We start from the raw sequence: 20,840 nt of genomic DNA, 5'->3' as shown, positions 1-20,840 counted from the left end.
CTGACTCCAGTCAAGTGTTAGTACACATTTTTTCCCGCTCACTCGCAGCGCGACATTATGACCCACCAGGAAGAAGGGCAGAAATACTATCAGCCTAATCAGTTTGCCAGTATCAGTAAGAGCTCGGAGAGAGATTAGGCCCTTCGTCTCTCTTGGGCTTCCAAAGGTCAGAGCCTCAGAGGTGTAATCAAGAGAAAGAGAAAGCTACTGGGGGGTCCTTTCCTGAAATCGAAGCAAATAATGAAGTAAATATACTACTGTCAGGTATGTCTAAATCCAAGGACAAGATAGACCATTCGTTGGCTGCCTTTATCATGTACGGTTTTTGCTTTTGTTTCCACCTTATGTTCACACCTATTCATGTTTTACAATTGGGTGCTGTTCTTTTTATGTAGTAAAGCAGAGAGTTTATGGTGGAACCAAGTAATCAGCTCTTCTTTTTAAGAAAATAGTGATAACTCAAAGTTTGCTGGAGCCACTAGTTTATTAAAGCCTCATTTTCAAATCCCCACCCATCCCAAAGAAATTAAAGTTTTGTTTTTTTCTGGTCTTTGTTGGGGGTATATTCCTCGAAAGCAATATATTTCATGCCATGCATTACATCCCTTTAGACCCTTTTGTGATCTCAAAGTGGCTAACATTAGAAGTGTTTGTGAACTTTAAACACAGAAAATCTAAAATTGCTCTTTTTCTCTCAACTGCATTGAAAATCCTCTGTTTGGTCACACGGGCAGGAATGGATCTGTCTCTAATTTTATTTTAGTGACTTTTAATCAGTTTGAATGACTGTAGTTTGTGGTTTGTTACTCTGCACAATACTGGAGGAGTGGTATTTGCTGTGCGATGTAAATGATGATACAGAAATTTTCTAGAAATACAAGAGTAAAAGCTGATAGCATAGTAACTTCTTGGCGATGAGAGAAAATTTTATAGTCAAACGGACAGTGAGACGGACAAGAAGAGAGCACGAGCACATGTGGCTCCGGCTTTCACGATTTGAGGGTGGGGGAGTGGGTAGAACTCTAATTATTCTTCCTTGTGCATATGAATGTCGCCCGCTTTACATGTCCACTCAAATCTATTGCTTCTATGGTCAAAGACATATCAATCTCTGCCCAGAATTGTAGAATGATATATATTAAAATAATCAGAACGATATAATGCACCGGCACATTTTATAATAGTAAATCATTATAAGTATTTCTCTGTGTATCTGATAACAAAATCTGATAACCAAATGGGGAAAAAGATTATACTGAAACACACACATCAGTCACCGTTTCCTCCGTGTGTCTGCCTCTGATGATGTCAGGGAGTGATGGTGAGGATTATTGAAATGAACTAATTTTGGTTTGAAACTGGTGAATAGTGAACCCCTCAGCGGGGCTAACTAGCTTCTTGTCCTAGCTAGTGATTGGACCTTATAACAAAACCATGCCAGGAGGCAGCGAAACAGTATGATGGGAGTTGGTGAGCCTTCGGATTAGCGGTTAGCTGACGATTGAGTTTGAATTGGGTAGAGTCCTACAGGGAATGAGGGTGGAGGAATAGTGGTGCTGGTCGCTAGTTACTAATAGTGGGGAAACAATGCCTAGTTATAGTTATAAGGACAGCCAAAAGGGTCAGTCAGAAGGAAAGTTCAACCCGAGAAAGTGCCGGTATTTGTTTGGAACAGATAGAGTTGAATTTCTTTAAGTTGGGAGATTGACATGCTACAAGGCTCGAGGAAGACAATATTGCCCCAAGTTCTTCAGAGTCTCTCTGTCTCATACTCTGCGATAGAGAAGGAAGAAAAATGTATGGCTTCCTCTGCAGATAACAAAGGCTAACGCACATTCATGATTTTAAAGGCTCTTTTAAAGACGAAGCTTTGATATAAACTCACAATGAAATCGTTTTGTTTGTCCTTTAGGTTGAATAGCAGCTTTTACTGTCTCAAGATCTCAGTCACCCGCTTTCCCTCCACACAAACCTCTTCTCACGGCAAGCCCTGCTCTAGCCGCGTGCTTCAGGATGAAATGTGATTGATTATAAAATTCACTGATGATTTCTGGTGTTTCCCTGATGTCATCATCTTCATTTTCTTTGTTGGCCTTGATATTTTCCTTTGGACATCGACGAATCATTTTACCAAATCATTAATGAATTGTTACAAAATTTACTTATGTACTGAACTATAATAATGTTACACCGTAGGTTTACAGATTTTTCAATAGGAAATTTCCACTTCTAGTTCCATTTTAATGTTTTTTTTCCGTTTTTCATCGTAAAAATAAAATCATTTTTATTATTTGTGGGGCCCCTTTTTCTAATGTGATTATTTCCCTTCATTTATTTGTTTGAAAGAAAAATAGTCTATTTTTAACTAGTATCAATTGAATTTTTTATTGAAAAATATATGATCTAAAATATTAAATTAAATTATTAAAAAATTGGTAACCTTTAAATAAACGTACTAAAAATACAATGATGGTCAAGGTTTAGGATTTGTATGTTTCAATGTTGGTAGATGTTCGCCCTTTACGGATAATGAAATGATATGGTACATCTTCAAGTAACATGATTATACTCCCTCCATTAAATAATATAAAATATTTTTTAAAAAGTTGAATATTTAAAATTATAAATATTTTTAATTTTTTAAATTTTTATCATTGCTTTTTTTAAAGGTATCCTTATTAATGAAAGATTTTATATTTATTATAAGATATTTAATAGAGAAAAATATAAAAATATAAGATTAATTTAAAAATAAATAATTATTTTATTAAAAATAAAATTTAATTAAAAACATTTTATAATTTTAAACGAAAAGAATATATATATATATTGGATATAAAGGCAAGCAAAAGATTGAAAAGAAGAAAAGGAAAAGTAAAAGAGGACAAACAGTTTAAAGCCTAAACATAATGTTGGTCCTCCGAAAACATGCTAAGACGGCCAACCAGAACATTAGGGTGATTCTTTAAATATTCATACCCTGATGGTGGCTCATAAACTTTGTAATTCATGAATCTACGAAAAGAGAAACCTTTCGCTGACGATTTATAAAACATTAAAGAGATACCACTCTTGAGTATTTATGAACCCCTTCAAAAGTCTTACGTTTTGAAATAATTCATGATCATTTTCATTCTGAAAGCTTTCTTCCAGTGAACATATTGTTGGAAGCTTGGAATGGTGGTAACGGGTTCAGCTAATAAATGGTTTTTATAATTTCTTCAATTCTTTGAAGGTGCATTTAAATGGGTGAATTTAGTTAAAAATTTTAATTTAAAATCTTACATTTAAAATTTATAAATTCTAAATTTTTTATTTAAATGATATAAAAAATTTTAAATTATAATAATAAAATTCTTTCTTTGAATTTTAAAGTAAAATTTTAAATTTTAAATTCTATATTTAAATTTAAAAGAAACTCAGATGACGTCGGTGGTCCATTTCTAATAAAAGTCGATAGTCTAAGCAGCTAACTTCCATTGACACCAGACTATCAACGCCTATTGGGACTGAACGGCCAACTTCAACTAGGATCAAACCATCAGCATCAACTAGAATAGAATCGATGGCTCCCACCAACATTGGATTGCCACATGCGATAGGGATTGAACGGCTGGCTCCCACCGTGATTGAGACCAAACCGATGACTTTGATCGGTGCTGGTAGTTTGATCTTGGTTGCAGGAGGCCGCACGATCCCAATCATCATAGAATTAAAGTCATACATTTTGAAATAATTCAGCGCCTATTGGGACCGAACGGCCAACTTCAACTAGGATCAAACCATCAGCATCAACTAGAATAGAATCGATAGCTCCCACCAACATTGGATTGCCACATGCAATAGGGATTGAACGGTTGGCTCCCACCGTGATTGAGACCAGACCGATGACTTTGATCGGTGCTGGTGGTTTGATCTTGGTTGCAGGAGGCCGCTCGATCCCAATCATCATAGGTTGCCATGTCTTTGTCATTACTGGAGGTCAAGTCTTAATGAAAGTCGGCCATCTGATCCCAATTGTCATCGATAGTCCCGTCCACGTCGTTGTTAGTAGTTCAGCCATAGTAAAAGTTGGTTGTTTGGTCCTAGTAGAAGTCGACGGTCTTGTCTTGATTGTCGCCCACGCTTTGGTCCTTGTTGGCACTGGTGGTTTTATCCTTGTAGAAGTCAGTCTTTCGATCCCTGTTAGCATTGATAGTTTGGTCCCAACGAAAGTCAATTGTTCAGTCTCAATTGATACTAGCAGTCTAATCTTGGTCGACGATGGAAGTTTGGTCTAGGTTGACAATGGCAACCCTGTCCCGGTTCAGTCCTATCTTTTTCGGCTAGCTAATCAAATTATAAAAGAAATTAGTTAGAATTTAGATTAATAGAGATTTGAAAAAGATTTTAAATTAAAAAAAAATTGAGGTGAAACTTGATTTTAAATTTGGATCAAATATAAATTCATATATTTTTAATTATTTAAATAATAAATTTAGCTGAAATTAAAATTAAAATTCAAATCTATATGCATTTTAACATAATATGGAAGTCTTTTTGTAGTGTGCTCTAATTTTTCAATATGCACACTCACGAGCCATATGACCTCCTGATTTTATTTTTTTTTAATGAGTTCAAATTTAATGATGCAGTTTTTCTTTACTGTTTGTGGAAGTCAAAATGATCGGTTCATTAATTGCCGAAATGAAACATGATGCTATCAACTTTTTTCGGCCGGTGTTTACTCACGTGTTAAAAAATCTCAAAGCATGTCTATAATATATTCCCTAAGTTCAAATATATAAAATGTTTTTTAAAAAATTAAATGTTAAAAAATATAGAATATTTTTAATTTTTTGAGATAAAATTATTATATTTTTTTAAAAGCATCTCTATTAATAATAACTTTATATTTATTATAAAGTATTTAATAAAGATAAATATAAAAAATAAGATTAATTTAAAAGTAGATAATTACTTTATTAAAGTGATATTCAGTTAAACATGCTTTATATTTTTGAACGGAGTGAGTAGTATATATTATTATTATTTGGGATAAGTTTTGTCATCACATCACAGTTTTATAGTAAATGAGTAACTAACACTAAAGGACATTTTCATCACTTATCATTAATGATTTAAATGTTTGCATAAATTTTATTAACATCGCATATTAGTGCCGTGTCCGAGTAACATAACTACTTACGCTACAAGTTGGACCAACCGAATTTTCTGAACTATTCTCAGTCTCAGATCACATGATATGCAAACGAAATGTGAGTATAAAAACTGAGGGTCCTGATCCTAACTGTCAGATAACAGTTAGTTTGGATATGGAAAAAATGACAGAAAAATAAGTATGAGAGAATATTAGAAACAAAAACTTTAAAAAATGATTAAAAAAAGTCATTTTTTTGAAATTTTTTCCTAATATTTTCTTCTCTTTATTTTTCTCTTCATCTAAATTAAAGGTAAAGAAGTGAAAGGAATGGCCGCTGGGTTTGAAATAGATATTTATTTTAATATATTCAAGTTGGTTAAAAAAATTACTGGAAAGCGTCATGCTCCAAACGGGTCATTTTCTTCCGCAGAGTTTTCTTGACATTACAACTTGACCCAATTTCGGTGGATGGTGGATTGTCTTAATCTCTCTTCAAATGTCCACAAGAGTTCAGAACAGAAGGCACCAAAAGAATTGTCTGAGATGTGAAGGTTTTAACTAACATACGTACCTACACACACAAATTTATTAATTGATTCGTACGGAGAATGGATCGAATTGATGAATGTCTCTTGAAGATTTTTCACTTGAGTTACTACATGATGAGAATTCTATAAGGTCAATCTCATTCAAAAGCAAGAAATGCCGTGTTTATTGCCCTCTGCCACCTTCAATCACCCTTCTTGTACTATTACTTTTCACTTGACAACCTATATTCCTGCAATTCGGGGGAACATTTGCATGTTCTCTGCCCATCTTTTAATCAAATTTTCCTCCCCCAACCATCTTGTAACTAAGCTGCTTTTTCCTTTTTTTTTTTCCTAATATTTTTTTTGAGTTTCAAGTGGCAAGCAAAGCTTGAGTTCAGCTGCTTTTTTTTTTTTTGGTTAATCTTTGAAAAGATTGTATAAAATATACACCCCACATCCCTGTTATTTCTTCTTTAAATGTATAACTATATGGGATTGGGAAGTTGTATCTGGGTGGTTTTTTGGAGTCTTATACTAGAGGGTTTTCTTGCTTTCTTGAGTCTGATTAGTGAGTGTAATAATTCTTTGGATATTGATAAAATCGACTGCTTTTGCTCAAAAACAATTGTATAACTATATGATTGAAGAATATCTAATTTTGCAGAATTCTTTTACTGAGCTTCCTTTCAGACCCTTGGAACTTTTTGCATGAACTTTTACTGAACCATATGATTGCATAATATACCCAGAGACTCCTTTAAGATCCCATGAACTTGAAGGCTTTGAGGCAAGTGCCATTTCAAATGTTTCTATTAAAAATATCATGATTGTCTAAGATTAAAACAAGAAACATTGGAGAGGAAAAAAACAATAATAAAGTTAAGTCGTGCTTGTCGAGTGTTTCTTAATTAATTTTAATTTTATCCTTTAATTTTATAAAATATTTTTTTTTCATTTAATGATTTTATGTTAATTATTATTATTTTAAAAATTAAATTTAAATAAATTAATATTAAAGAATATATTATCAACGTTTAAAAGTTAACCGTGGAAGTTTTTTTTTTAATTTTTTTATTTATTATGAAATTAAGGGTTTAGCCGTTTAGGATTATACGAAAATGAAACCAAACAAGACGCTTTTCTGAACTGAACTATATTGAGTTCAATTTTTCAACCCATCCGGGCATTCACTTTCCGTCCCTCCTCTCCAAACCCTTTTCCTCCTCTTCTCGCTGCTACAATCTCTGCGTCTTGTCAAACTCTGTCCACTTCGTTAGCTTACTCAAAAATTCTCTTCCACTTTAATCTCGGAATCGTTTCGTTTCCTGTAACTTTGGAATTGACTGGAGTCTGATGAATCAGACGTCACCGGCGGCGCAGAACGACCAGTCCATAAGTAGAGACATGAGTCGCGTCGGAGCATTCTTCCAAGGACCCAAGGTGGGTGTTGAAGATGATAGTAGTATAACTTCTTCTTCTTCTCCTGGTGTGCCCATGATCAAGATTAATGTCTCTCATGGTTCATCTCTGCACGAGGTTCAGCTCCCAGCTCAATCTACTTTCTGTAAGTTCCTCCTGTCTTCCTTTTAGGTGTTTCTTCAATTACTCTTGAATTTGAAGCATCGAATTTGATTGCATGTTTTAATTCATCTTGAACTTGGAAAGCTACATCGAGTCTTCGGATAGGAAATTGCAGCGTTTTAAAAACAGGCTACATATTTTGTTGTGTCACCGTGCCAGCATGATGCCCTGTAATCCTGCTTGTTAAGTCCTCGGCGAGCTGGATTTTGGGACTCTGCAGGATAACAGTGTTTCATATTGGTCTTTGGTCTTGTATGATATGTCTAACAGCTTAAGGTGGGAGCTTCTTGGGATTGGGACTGCTGTTGTTTTGTTGGATTCAGTGCTATAAATCATGTATTATAAATTAATATGTGGGTGAAGAATTTAAATTGCTATTTATTTTGTGGATACCATAAATTGATATTCCATTATGGACATTGCGTTTTCTTGTGTAAAGTATAGTATCATTCTTTGATGATTTCATTTATATCTGAGTTTAATAGTATATTCAGTTTAAGATACTGAACTTTTCTGTCCAATTGTTCATGGACAATGCTAGCAGAAGGGAGGGGTATTGCTTTCTTTTTCTAGAAGGTGTAAATTGGAATTCTAATGTTAAGGTGAGTGGAGAATCTGTTTAGAACGATATGTTTGCGATACTAGATGAAATTTTAAATCCTATGGAAAACATCATAATTTTTCTCACATAGCCAATAAAAATTAGTGAGAACGTGTGTAATGGTAGTTATCAAACTCGAAGTAAACGAACTTGGTGTGAGAGAGGTAATATAATATCTCTGAAGAAAATTATAGGAACTAATATACATTCTAATATTTTCTTATAATGGCTAAAAATTTTGGGTTGATTTCACTAGCTCAACAATATTTGCTGAAATGCTCCCATAGTTCTGCCTTAAAGATTTAGACAAGACACCTTAAATTGGTGATATTTGTGCATTTGTCATGTTTCAGTGTTATTTAGAAAATAAAAATATGCTATTCCAATAATTTCTAAAATTCTGAAATAAGAGTTAATAGAAGGACTTGTTTTCTTTCGTGGTAAAATACAATCATGCGAGAACCATAATATGATTGGAAGTTCTTGGACTCAAAGCAATGTACATGGATAAAAATGTTACTTTGACTTGATTTTTTATCCTACTCATATATGAAGAAAGCATATTGATGTTTTTGCTCATAATCATGGTATTGACTGATTGTTCATCGAAGTCTTTTTGGAAAAGTGGTGCTTGCCTTAAAAGACGCATGTGCTAAGGGATATATTACGTTCTCACTGATTTTTGTGCACATATCCTTTGGGTAACTTGATAACAGGGGATGTCAAGAATCTGCTTACGCATACAACTGGTTTAGATCCTCAAGAGCAGCGGCTTTTCTTTAGAGGAAAGGAAAAAGAGGATGAAGAACACTTGCACATTGAAGGTGTGAAGGACAAGTCAAAGATTTTGCTCTTGGATGATGCTAATAGCAGAGAGAAGAAACATGAGGAAATTACAAAGGACAGAGAGATTTCAAAAGCGTCTGAAGATATTGCTGGAGTCAAAGTAGAGGTGGACAAGCTCTCAGAGAGGGTGAGCACCTTTATCTCCAATATAAGTGTTCCAGAAACATTGTAGCTGGAGAATTATCATATAAATTATTTAAGTTTTCCAGGTGGTTGCCATAAAAACGGCCGTTGATGGGGGGCTCCAGGTTTCTGAGAATGAGTTTCTTGTCTTGACTGAGTTACTTATGAGGCAACTGCTGAAACTGGATGGTATTGAGGCTGAGGGTGAAGCAAAGTTGCAGAGGAAAGCTGAGGTAGAATACATGGTGTTATTGTTACTGTATTGAAATTTTGACTCTTTTTGTGAGATCAATGCATTTTCCTTATTCATGTGATCCTCTATATTGGTAAGCCATGGATGCTGGGGTAGAATATGTGGTGTCATTGTGGATTGAAATTTTAACTTTTTGTCTCTGATTGATGGAATTTTCTTATTAATGTGATCCCCTGTGCTGGTAAGTCAGGGATGACTATCAATACTTATATAAAATGTTAAATACATAAGAGGTTGCCCTATTCACAAACCACGAGTATTGCAATTCTTTTGGGGTTCCCTGCAACATTTTTTTTCCTTCTATTTGTTCAATATTTCTCTACATATTTTAAAGGGTTCAAGTCTTAAAAAGATGAGTACAGTTTTCAAGAAACTTTATGTTGTTATGTCACGTTCATTGCACAGGGGGAAATGTATAGTTTCTTTTCGTTTTATTGTAAATTATAAAGCAGGTTGTGGAATAATGTGCAACGGTTTGTTTGAATTGATGTAGACGTGCAGTATTGCTCAATATTGTGCCATCATGTTCATGAAAATTGTTTGTGCTTATCATGAGACTTCGTAACTTCTTTCCCATCGTAATTTAGCAGTATGATTCAATGAATTGAAGCTAGCCGAAATTCTTATTAAAAGTGAAAAAATAAACTGAAGTAATATAGCAAATAGGTGCAGATGCAATATGTTTACCAATTGTAGGCGAGTAAGTAATGTCAAGTTACAATGAAAAAATTGAAGTTGTATTCTTTAATGGAGGTTCATTGTAGCTCCATGTCCTTCGGCAACTATGTTTTGTGCATTTTTGAGGGATGAATCTGCAACAACTGAGGTAGAGTAAAATCTTCTAAAATTCGGCCAAACCTCTCATGGTAAGAGTAGTTGTTAACCCTCTTGACTCTTCCCATAGGGCTATTAAAAGTAATCTTGTCCTCATTTATGTATTGTTTTTGTCTTCTCAGCAATTTTTTTTTGTCTTTTCTTTTTCTTTTTTTGAGTATTTATTTAGATACCAATTTCTGATTTTATCTAGCAACCATTGGGAATGAAGGGATGCATAGTTTCACTACTCAACTATATTGTCACAGTTGTGACCTTCACATTTCTGTTATTACCTGTATTTGATTAATGCATCATCTCTTATTATAATTTGAAAGCCTGAAGATCAACTTTGCCACCCTTCAACAGGTGTGTCGTGTGCAGAATTACGTGGATACATTAGATTCTTTAAAGTCAAGAAATGGCAATCCCTTTCACGGTTTCAGCAACAGTGTGTCAGTAACAACCAAATGGGAGACCTTCGACTCTGAGCAGGGAAATGGGAACACCCCACCCTCAACGTTATCGTCTTCAACTTCAACCTGGGTAACTCAAGATTGGGAGCAGTTCGATTGATAGTTGCTCTGGTCGTATTGGAAATTGTATGACACGCTCAACTATAAAGCCTGATCAACGCCATATTATTGGGCCTTGCTTATAAATTCAAGGTTCGAATTTTTAGCTTGATTTAGATAAAATATTTACAAGATAAACCTACTCCTTAGAAGTTAGATTCATTGTTGCATTTTGATTTTATATTCATTTCACTATTTTCATGGTTGTAACATGTGTCATTGTTATTATTTAGTTTCGATTCACGGCCGTATTTTAAATTATCATATTTTTTCACCGAGATGCCATTAATCGGTTTACCCTGTAGGATATATTTGCTGTAATACTCTGTAACTTCGGCCCATCATATTAACCAAGAACACGATGGATTTATAATTTTATATTGCCTTGTGGTGCAATTTTTTTCTGAAAAAATCAAATCAATATCTATAAAACATAATGTTATGCCAAACAGCACTGTTTGTAATATATGAATAATGTGACAGTTTTTTATGTTTGGCATAACCGACAAAGTTATGGATTTAAATCTTATTCTTGATGCAAGGATTTTGTTAGTGAATAATTTGTAAATTTTTTGTAAGTGTTTTTTGAGTTTAGAGTATGTTTTACCTTGATGAGTCAAAAAAAAAATGATAAAAAAATTAGGAAAAAAAAAACTATGATTTAAAGAAAAAGGGAAAAAATATGAACTATCTGCTCCCTTCATATCTATACATATCTATATGTGAGAGGTTTTTTTTAAAAAAATTTTATTTCTAATTATGAAAAGTTGTTAGGATATTTTTTTTAATAAATGAATTATAACCTTACTTCATTAGAATAGAAAAAAAAAAGTACTCATTTACTTTAAAAAAAGGATATTCATCTTTTTATTTATAATAATTAAAAGTAAAATTAAAATATTATTATATATCTAAGTAAATAATTAATTTTTATTAATTTATGTAATTTAATTAAAAATATTTTATATGCAAAGATAAAAGGATGGCCATGGTAGAATGTCATCGGCGCGGTTTGAACTTCGAAGGGATGCCATGATCCGAGAATGACGTTAAAGACTGGCGTCGCACGTGGTCTCAAGCGACTGCGGTAACTGAAGACTTTTCAAAAGTCCGAGTGAGAGTTCCAAGTTCCGAAGAAGGTGATGATAGATGCTCTTGGCGGGTATCATTTTTCTTATGAAATTATTTGTATCATTTCAAAAGACGAAGAACGTGTCGGGGCCCCACAAGCCCATTTGAGGATTTGGGAGAGTGACATTTTGGGGGACATCGGTCCTTTGGTTGGACCCGTAAATTAGAACACATCCCCTGGAACATTCCGTTTGGATATATACGCTGGGATTTATGGTGCCTTAGAAGCTTTCAGATTTTTGGCCACAGATGAAGCATCTGTCTGTTCTCTTAGCCTTTGAGGTTCTCTAAATGGAGCTCAAATATATTATTGTTTTTACGGATTATACAGAGGTCCTGAATCTTCTTACACAGTCTGCTTTACCCTCGTCTAGAGATATAATTGACTATGCTAAATTTCGTTGGTTTAGGAATTGCTATATTTCCTTGTCTTTTATGTTTAGAGAGGCTAATGGCTGTGGTCATATGTTAGCTACCAATAATTCTAACTAGATAAGGTTTTTTAATTTTTTTTTAATCAACCTCCACTGTATTGTTGGAAGGTGATGGATAATGATTAAGAGGTGATCCTTCACTGTATGCGTTCTGAACCGTAATTGATTAATTGTATCAATTTGAATTTAAAATTAAAAATGTACTCAAATTGAGTCTTCCAAGTCGTAGACACTACTATTCTGACATAAAAAAAATTAATAATTTTAAGAGAAATGACATCCAAATATTTATACAAAATAATACTCTTTTTAAAAAATTAAAGGAAACTATTTTAGATGTAAGAAAGGACAAAATAGTTCAAATATTTTGTAAGTGAGGGCGAAATTGACAATGCCTTGTTTCTTTCATGATAGGAAGCACATTTTCCTATACCAAGTAAAGAAGACATACTTTCAGGCAAGAAGTATCGATTATTTGATAATTTTAATAGTACCTCTAGCTTTAAATGTATGAGCCACTCTTTTCGATCCCTAATATAAAATAAAATTAACCAACTTCATACTTATTTAAAAAATATATTATTTTTTAATTTTATCCTTCTAAGTAATTAATAGTCATAATAAGTTGTTATCAAGAAATTTAAAATATGATAAATAAACAAAGATAAAATTGGAAAATCAAATTAATTATTTTAACTTTGCTTTATATTAAAGACAACTTTTAAAATTTATCTTGTATTAAATATCAGAGGAGGGAGTGAGTATATAATTAATTCACACTGTCTCATATCCTATTTGGAGCTGCCAATCTGATAATTTTCAATTAGTAATTGAAAGTATGGGGCCTAAGCGAGTAAAGCAAGTTGATGAGCGTGTCATGAACGACGATCCCAGAAATGGCAAGACGGGGACGTGGCATGTGGTCCGAAGAGACTGCGATAACTGAAGACTTTTCAAAAATGAAAGGGAGACCGCCAATGAAGGTGGTCTTACGTGTAACGTTTCGAGTTTTCATGGACAAAGGACAAGTATGGCCCCACAAAACCATTTAATGCGCTTGGATTTGAGAGAATCACATTTTCGTCACATTGCTGCTTTGTAGATTCAACATACGGACTGATGAGATTGGATTTAGCAAAAAGAGTTTATAGTGTAGCCAACCAATATTTTAATTTATGTTAAGAGAGGTGTCCATGTGAACATTCTTCTTTTGGATTTTCTACGTTTCACGTGAACATTGAAATCATGCCGGCTAAACAAAAGAGAGATTCAAAGTACAGAGCGTGACAACATTATTAAGCTTTTTCTTTTTAATGTAAAATGGACTCGTTTTTTAGGGAAATGAAAAGGGCGAGAATTTGTAAGTTGTGAAAATTTAACAGAAATAACATTATTTAAATATTTATATAAAATAATGATGATCTTAAAAATTCCAAAGGATAAGATAATCCAAATATTTTTATAAGTGAGGGCAAAATAGCACTGTCTTATTTCTTTTATGATAGGACGCACAAATAAGACATACTTTCCTTAAAAACATAGCCTAAAAGGGCAGTGTCAATATTCTTTGATAATTTTAGACATATACGATAAGGAATTCTTCGTTGGTCTGTTTTTCCTTGAGACTTCTTTCTTCCACGGTAATTATTGAACATAGCCTAAAAGTAATAATTTCTTTAATTTCCAGGCATTGATGGATCTCGCAGTTTTAGCTGCTTCAAGAACGACTACTCCAAAACAATAATATATAGTTTAATTAATTTGAAATATCTCTATAAAAATAAAAAAGAATAATTTCTTTCTTTTGATTTCTTCATCAAGATCACGTCATATTCATGTATGAACAATCACCTAAATTTTGACTTCAGAAAACGCAGAAAGATTTACAACAAAATAAAACAGCATACGTCGGAAATTTCATGTATGTGTGGGAAATGTCACGTATTTTAAATCTCACACATACATAAATTCATCGAAGACCAAAAATCCAAGAAATATACATTTCTAAATGGTAAAATATGATGGTCTCTATAAATTAATGGTAACGCCTCTTGCACCACTCACGTACGGTGACACCGCAGATCCATGAATGTCTGAGGAGCCATGCTTGTTAGGTTCATATCTCTCTCCGTCACCCCAAAGTGCATAGGCCTCCTCGCCGTGCACGGCATCATCGCCGATCTCAAGCTGCTCGTCCGGCATCCTCAGCGGTATAAAGAGACGAATGGCCAGAAGAATGAGGGTGGTGGACACCAGGTTCCATCCCGCCACAAATAGGGCTGCCACAATCTGCTTCACGAACTGAATGCCGCCACTGCCGCCATAGAAGGCGCCCCTCGAGTTGGTCACCGGCAATATCAGCCGGCAAAGCTCCGGCTCCGCCAAGAGACCAGTCAGGAGGCCACCCAAAAGCCCCGCCACTGCGTGCGTGTGAAATACTCCCAGGGTGTCATCTACCTACATCCATGATGTGTATATGCATTTTTATTTATTGTTCATTTGAAATTATAAGAAAAAGTATTTTATTGTTGGTATGTATATGTATACATTAATATGAATATCAATAAATAAATCAAGCTCTATGCTAAAATAATATCAACAATTCGACATGTAGTTGCATTGACGTGATATGAAGCACTTATGATAATGCAATATTGTGAGTGATGTTATATGATGGGATTAATATTGTCTCATGAAATTAAAAAAAAAAAAGGAAAGAAATTAGGTGAAGGGAACGCCGCGGATAAACCGTGGCTTTCTAATTAAGCGTGGCAAAAAAAGCAAAAGGAAATAAAAGAATACTACATTTCTATCAAGATTCAAGATACAAGGAAAAAAAAAAAAACCAATATATATATATATCCTTAGACATGAAAAAAATGATAATAAAATTTTTTTAAATTCTATAAATGATAAATTAACTTTTTAAAGTGTCATAATTTTACTAAAATTTTTAGGAGCTTTTTTATCATTAATAAATTTATATAAATAATTAAATTATTCTTGTTAAAAATAAAAATCATTATATTGTGATTAAAAATAACAAGTAATAATCACAAATTTTATTTAAATAATTATAATTTTTTTTATATTTATAATAATGCAAGAACAAATTACAGTTTCGTATGTTCAAATTTCAATATTGCTACCAAGATAATTTGATCATTTAAATGAATTTATTAATGACAAAAAAAATTTTAAAAATTTGAATGAAATTATAATATTTTAAGAGATAGCATTATCATTGATATAATTCAGAAGTATATCATTATCATTTTTCCTTAAAAAAAAGTAAGTTAAAACATAAAAAACTGTTATTTAGTCTTTAAAAACTCGTCTAACACTTTGATTTTTGACAAGATAATATATATGCTCTCAATAATTATTATATGTTAAAAATGATTATTCTAATTGAGTTACTAATCAAACGAAATAAAAAAATGACTATTTCATTTTAGCAAATTTATTTATGAATCAAATGTAACTAAAATAGTTCAATGAAAGAATTAGTCATTTTCTAATTCTTCGTTTTAGCCAATATTAATATGAATATTAAAAAAAAGAGGAAGAGGACCTGTTGAAGGAGAGAAGATTTTTTGTGAAGGATCATCATGGTGAACCATGGAACGCTGCCGGACAGAATTCCCATTACTATAGCCGCCCACGACTGCACCAACCCTGTATTATATTTTCCTTTTTCATTATTTTTTAACATCCACTCAAAAATATCAATGGAATATCTTCGTAAAGTAAAGTAAAGTTCTGGAAAATCATAGTCAACCTGCACCTTCCTTATTTGCCCCCACTACCCTCAACCTTTCTCCATTAACTGTTTTTAAATGAATCACTCTTCCGTGGACCACCATAACGTGGCCGGCGATATTTTTTAATCAGCAACTCTCTCATTTTCAAATTTCATCATTACATTTACACATCCTTCAAAGTAATATTTTTTTATCACATTTAATAAAACTAGTATCAATAAACTTCCAATCAAGATGTACTGTAGCGTACCTGCTCCGGGGGTGATGCAAACCAGTCCGGTCATCATGCCCTGAACGGCTCCGATCACCGAAGGCTTCCCGAAGAACACCACGTCCAGCGTCGTCCATACCAGAAGGCTCGTTGCTGCGCATATGTTAGTGTTCAGCACCGCCATCGACGAGTCAACGCTTGCCGCGTACGGCGCTCCGCCGTTGAACCCCGACCAACCCATCCATAGAAGCCCTGCTCCTGCAAGCATCAGCAGCACATTGTTCGGTGGAAACCTCTCTCTGTCGCTCTTCAGCCTCGGTCCTACCTGAAGTTAGTTTATTCGCATCGCAATCGTGATTTCCTGGGGGGATTGATATATACTAAAATCTTTCTGACACGGGAAGGGACTGGAATTTTGTTTACCCAGTATGCGGCGGTGAAGCCGGCGATTCCGGAGGAGAGGTGGATAACATAACCGCCGGAGTAATCCATGACGCCCCACTGGTAGAGGAATCCGCCGCCCCACAAGCTGAATGCCCCTACGGTGTATGAGAAAATGAGCCAGAGAGGGACGAAAGCCATCCAGGCCTTAATGTTCATGCGGCCAAGAACCGAACCGGCGAGCAAGATAAGCGTGATAGCAGCAAAAGTGAACTGGAAATAGACAAGAGTAGCCATGGGAAAAATGGCCGCACGGTTTGTGTTTCTACAGTGCCATTGCTGTAGAGGTGGGTGCTTTCAGGGACATTGGCTCGAGCTATGAGGAACTTCTGACCCAGAGCTGGGGCTCCCTTGCCCCAGAAGGGAAGGAGCTCGTCTCCAAAGGCCATTCTGAAACCAACAAGCACCCAACAGATAAGGACAGCAGCGAAGGCATAGAGAGCCATGAAAGCAGAGTTGACGGCCCATTTCTTCTTGACGATGCTCGCATACAGAATCACAAGCCCTGGCATGCTTTGGATGCCCACCAGTGTAGCTGCTGTCATCTGCCATCCGTTGTCTCCTTTGTTTAGCCATTCAGGAGAAGCAGGAAGATGCTCTTGGTAAGCCACGGGAATAGTAGCCATGGCTGCCCCCAAAACTCTGGGATACCTCAAGCAAATTTCTTGAGGTATGAATGGCCTCTAATCTCTCTGATCCCTTGCTATTTATATATACGCACAAAGTTTAAAGAAAGCTTGGTTATAAGCCTGGTATTGGGTAGACTGCTAAAAACTTGTGAGCTGCGGAATCTGCAAATTCAGGATGTGAAATGAGGTGAGCTCTGAATTGTCTCTGTTATCTTTGGTGCTTTGATGGTGGGTTGGTAGAGAATAAATTAATGTCTATATGTTGAGAGAGTTTGGATACCTGGTTTGAATCTGAGGAAACTTCGTGTGAACTGTCATTGAATTTTCGTCTAGTGATTTAAAAAAGGCATTGAGTTTACAGTGAAGATTTTGACTTTTAGTTGAAAGGAAAAGAGGTGAGACGGTAGAGAATGCCTCACGGGCAGCTCGTTCACAGTGTGAAAGCGCAGAGCAAGTTGTTGCGATAGCCGGGTCTGACGTGAGGTAGCCTATGGAATTATATAAAATTATAAATATCTTGTTTGTTGATCTGCATGGATTTTTTCCGTACAGAAATGGATGGCAATTAAAGTTTAGTAATTATTTAACCTCATGCCCCTGAAGCTGATGGGAAAATAAAATGACGTAAATTCACTGTATAAATAAATAATTAATACTCTGAATGACGTATGAATAATTATGACGGTCAATATAAAGTTTTTGACCTAGAGATTAAGAAAAATTAAAAAATATTGATGTCACATATCTGATATCTACCTCCAAAGCACTGCCGTGCAGGAACGCGCCGCGTGGAGGACGTGCGTCCAAATGAGAAGCATTATTTGACAGTTCAATTCTCTCTGATCATTTAATTAGAGTTTATGCTTCGGATTACATTGAGATGGCAATTTGACTTTGGATTGTACGGTCTGGAGACTGGAGAAGGGGAACGTGCAGTCATGTGTACTTCCACGCTCAATCACATGGGAGCCCATTCATCAGCTAACTGTTCAATTAATGTTGGAATTTTGAATCAACATGGCAGTACCGGCCAATTATATTGGGATGTTCAGATTCAATGTTTTATAAAAGCCGTCATTAAAACAAGTTAATCACAACCAATGAGGATGGATATGGAGGATCTAAACTTTCAACTATTTTAAAGAGATAGATAGATAGATAGGTGAAATGATATATAAAAAGTAAATAACTCCTCCAGGTGGCTCCATAAAATATTAACATGGACACTGTCCAAGAAATTAGAAAGGTGATACTCTCTCTGTTCATAAATATAAAATATTTTTATTTAAAAATATAAAATATTTTTGATATTATAAAGTATAATTATTATATTTTTTAAGATATTTTTATTAAATAAGAGTAAATATAAAAATATAAGATTAATTTAAAAATAAGTAATGACTTTATTAAAAGATGAGATTTTATTAAAAATATTTTATATTTTTTAATAAAAATAGTACTCCCTCCATTCCTCTATATACAGTATTTTTAACTGAATCTCGGATATCAATAAACATTTGTTATTGAGTTAAACTTACATAAAAATACAATAATTTTTTAATTTTATCACTAATAATGGTAGGGATAATATATAATTAATAATTTATCCAATTTTTTAAGAGAAAAGTAAGTGTTTAATTATTTAAAAATATTAATGTCATTTTTTATATTTAAAAATAAAATAAATTTTTAAAAAATATTTTATATAAAAAAATGGATGGAGTACATATGTCAGAAACAAAACAGCCACCATACAATATAGGCCTATAAATAGGCTTACGATAGGCGGTGAGGTAAAAAGGACGCAAATCGCTACAAAACCATACTACGAGATAATAGTTAATCTTTTAAAAAAATATTTTTTTTTCAATCGTTAGCGTGTGCAGAGTTAATCTTTGGGAGAATTATGTTAAAATGCCACACAAAAAAATTAAAAATTAAGAAAAAAAATATTTTAAAAGTTTTAAAAAGAAAACATGAGGTACCTTTATTTTTTACTTGAAACAATTTTAACTTAAAATGTTAAAAAAATGAAATAATTTTGCTCCACCATTAAATCTGGAGAATGTTAACCATTAAAATTAAAGTTTAACTAAATAGAAGACACGAGGTGTTAAGCTAATTTTGTCTTGAGTTCTCTCCTCCTTTCTCTCTTTGAACGGCACCTCTCCTCTGTCTTCTTCCTCCTCTTTCTGCATTTGCCAAGAGCCTATGACTGAAAATCTCCCTTCAAATCTCACTTCTTGCATCCTGGATTCGAATCAGATTGATATGCTACTTCCCCCTTCTGAATCACACAATATTTAATTCGCTGCCCAATCTACATTCACTTGCAGACCCACATCCCATCATTATAGAGGACCACCATATCTACATATAACAACCATGGACAGAATCATTAAATTTAATAACTTACAACTCATAGTTCGTCAAATAATGAATGGGATCAATTGGAGGAGCAAGTATAGAACTGGAGCTTGTCCATGGAGCCAAGGAGGGTCTCGGTGCTGATCTAAAGCATCCACAGCAAATCCTCGAACAAGATTACATTGCAAGCCACCACAAGGCCATCTCGAGCCGAAGTAGACAGGCCAACCAGCTCTTGAAACAGTGGTGGTCGACCAAGTCGGAGGAGACGAGGTAACAGTAACGGGAGCAGCCTATGTAGACAGGGTGGAAGACGCCATCCTTATTGTGGTGAGGAATAGCTACGACTTCGTGGGAAGCGGTGAGAACGCAGGAGTTGGAGTGGCTGAGCTTGGAGATAGAGAGGGCCGCCTCTTGATGATAGACTTGAGCTTGGTTAGCTTCCTAGCTATGGCCATCAAGACTTGAGAGGGAAGACGGTGAGAGTAGAGAGGGAGAGACGAAGAGGTTAGGAACTGAGGAAGAAGATCAGCCTGGCAGAGACACGTGTAAATTTTTGGGTCAACACAAATATTTAATAGTCAACATAATTATAGGTTACTTATGAGACAAAATTGTTCTCTTTCTAAAAATTTCAAGATAAAATTACTTCAATTAAAATATAAGCATACCTCGTGAACTTTTGAAAAACTTTCAGGATATTTTTTTTAATTCAAAAATTAATTATTACAAATTCATGATTTTAATTTAATTATTAATGAATTTTATAATATTAATTTTTTTTTATGTAGGACCCTTAATCTTTTCAATTAGCAAAGACTTGGGCATACTTCTCATTAGAAATGTAGGCAACTATCTCAGATCCCTATCTTTCATGAAACAACATTTAAATTTACTCTTGCTTCAAAAAAAAGAGTGTTTGTATTTGGTGCTCATCACCTTTGATAGGTGATAACTCTTAATCATGTATGCTCCAATTAAAAAAGTTAGCTATAACGTAGTTTAGAGTCAATCAAGATTGAATCTCTCAAGAAGTTGATATTTTAAAATTTTAATAGCTAAAAACACAAATAAAATAGCAAGGTAAAAGTTTGTTCAAACTATCTAAAATAAAACAATAAAAGCTATTTCAATTTTTTTTTATTTTAATGAACTAAATTGAAATTAATGGAGTAAAATGAGTGTGTGAAAATGTTAGAAAAATCAATGACATGGAATTCCCTTTGATGACTTAGCTACCTAACCCTTGTTCCTAATTTTAATTTTAATTCCTTTCCAAATAATTGGGTTAAAAATATTTAAAATTTTTTAAGTTGGACACCAAGTTACTTATTATTACTAGTGGCCAATTAGCAACGATAACTAACTCAATGCTATAAAAATTACCTAATTGTTTGA

The 20,840-nt window shown here is 34.1% G+C and overlaps 2 protein-coding genes across 2 annotated transcripts; one reads left to right on the top strand and one right to left on the bottom strand.

Moving 5' to 3' along the window:
• The first annotated feature begins 6,840 nt into the window (after window positions 1-6,840).
• On the top strand, window positions 6,841-10,843 carry LOC129295391 (BAG family molecular chaperone regulator 4-like). The gene is made up of 4 exons (XM_054933905.1): window positions 6,841-7,237; window positions 8,572-8,828; window positions 8,911-9,057; window positions 10,260-10,843. Exons 1-4 carry the CDS (start codon window positions 7,027-7,029, stop codon window positions 10,464-10,466), a joined length of 822 nt encoding a protein of 273 aa, XP_054789880.1. The 5' UTR covers window positions 6,841-7,026; the 3' UTR covers window positions 10,467-10,843.
• A 3,095-nt stretch (window positions 10,844-13,938) lies between these two features.
• Window positions 13,939-17,485, bottom strand: LOC129295390 (ammonium transporter 2-like). The gene is given in 5 exon segments (XM_054933904.1): window positions 13,939-14,487; window positions 15,605-15,708; window positions 16,045-16,330; window positions 16,429-16,688; window positions 16,691-17,485. Coding segments are annotated over 5 exon segments (1,461 nt in total). The 5' UTR covers window positions 17,073-17,485; the 3' UTR covers window positions 13,939-14,058.
• Between the last annotated feature and the right edge of the window lie 3,355 nt (window positions 17,486-20,840).

The sequence above is a fragment of the Prosopis cineraria genome, unplaced genomic scaffold, assembly GCF_029017545.1.
Source record: "Prosopis cineraria cultivar Desert tree isolate PC_DT_omini unplaced genomic scaffold, ASM2901754v1 PC103, whole genome shotgun sequence".
NCBI classification, from domain to species: Eukaryota; Viridiplantae; Streptophyta; class Magnoliopsida; order Fabales; family Fabaceae; genus Prosopis; species Prosopis cineraria.
Note: the sequence above shows the minus strand (reverse complement) of the source record. Positions and strands in the feature narration are given on the sequence as shown.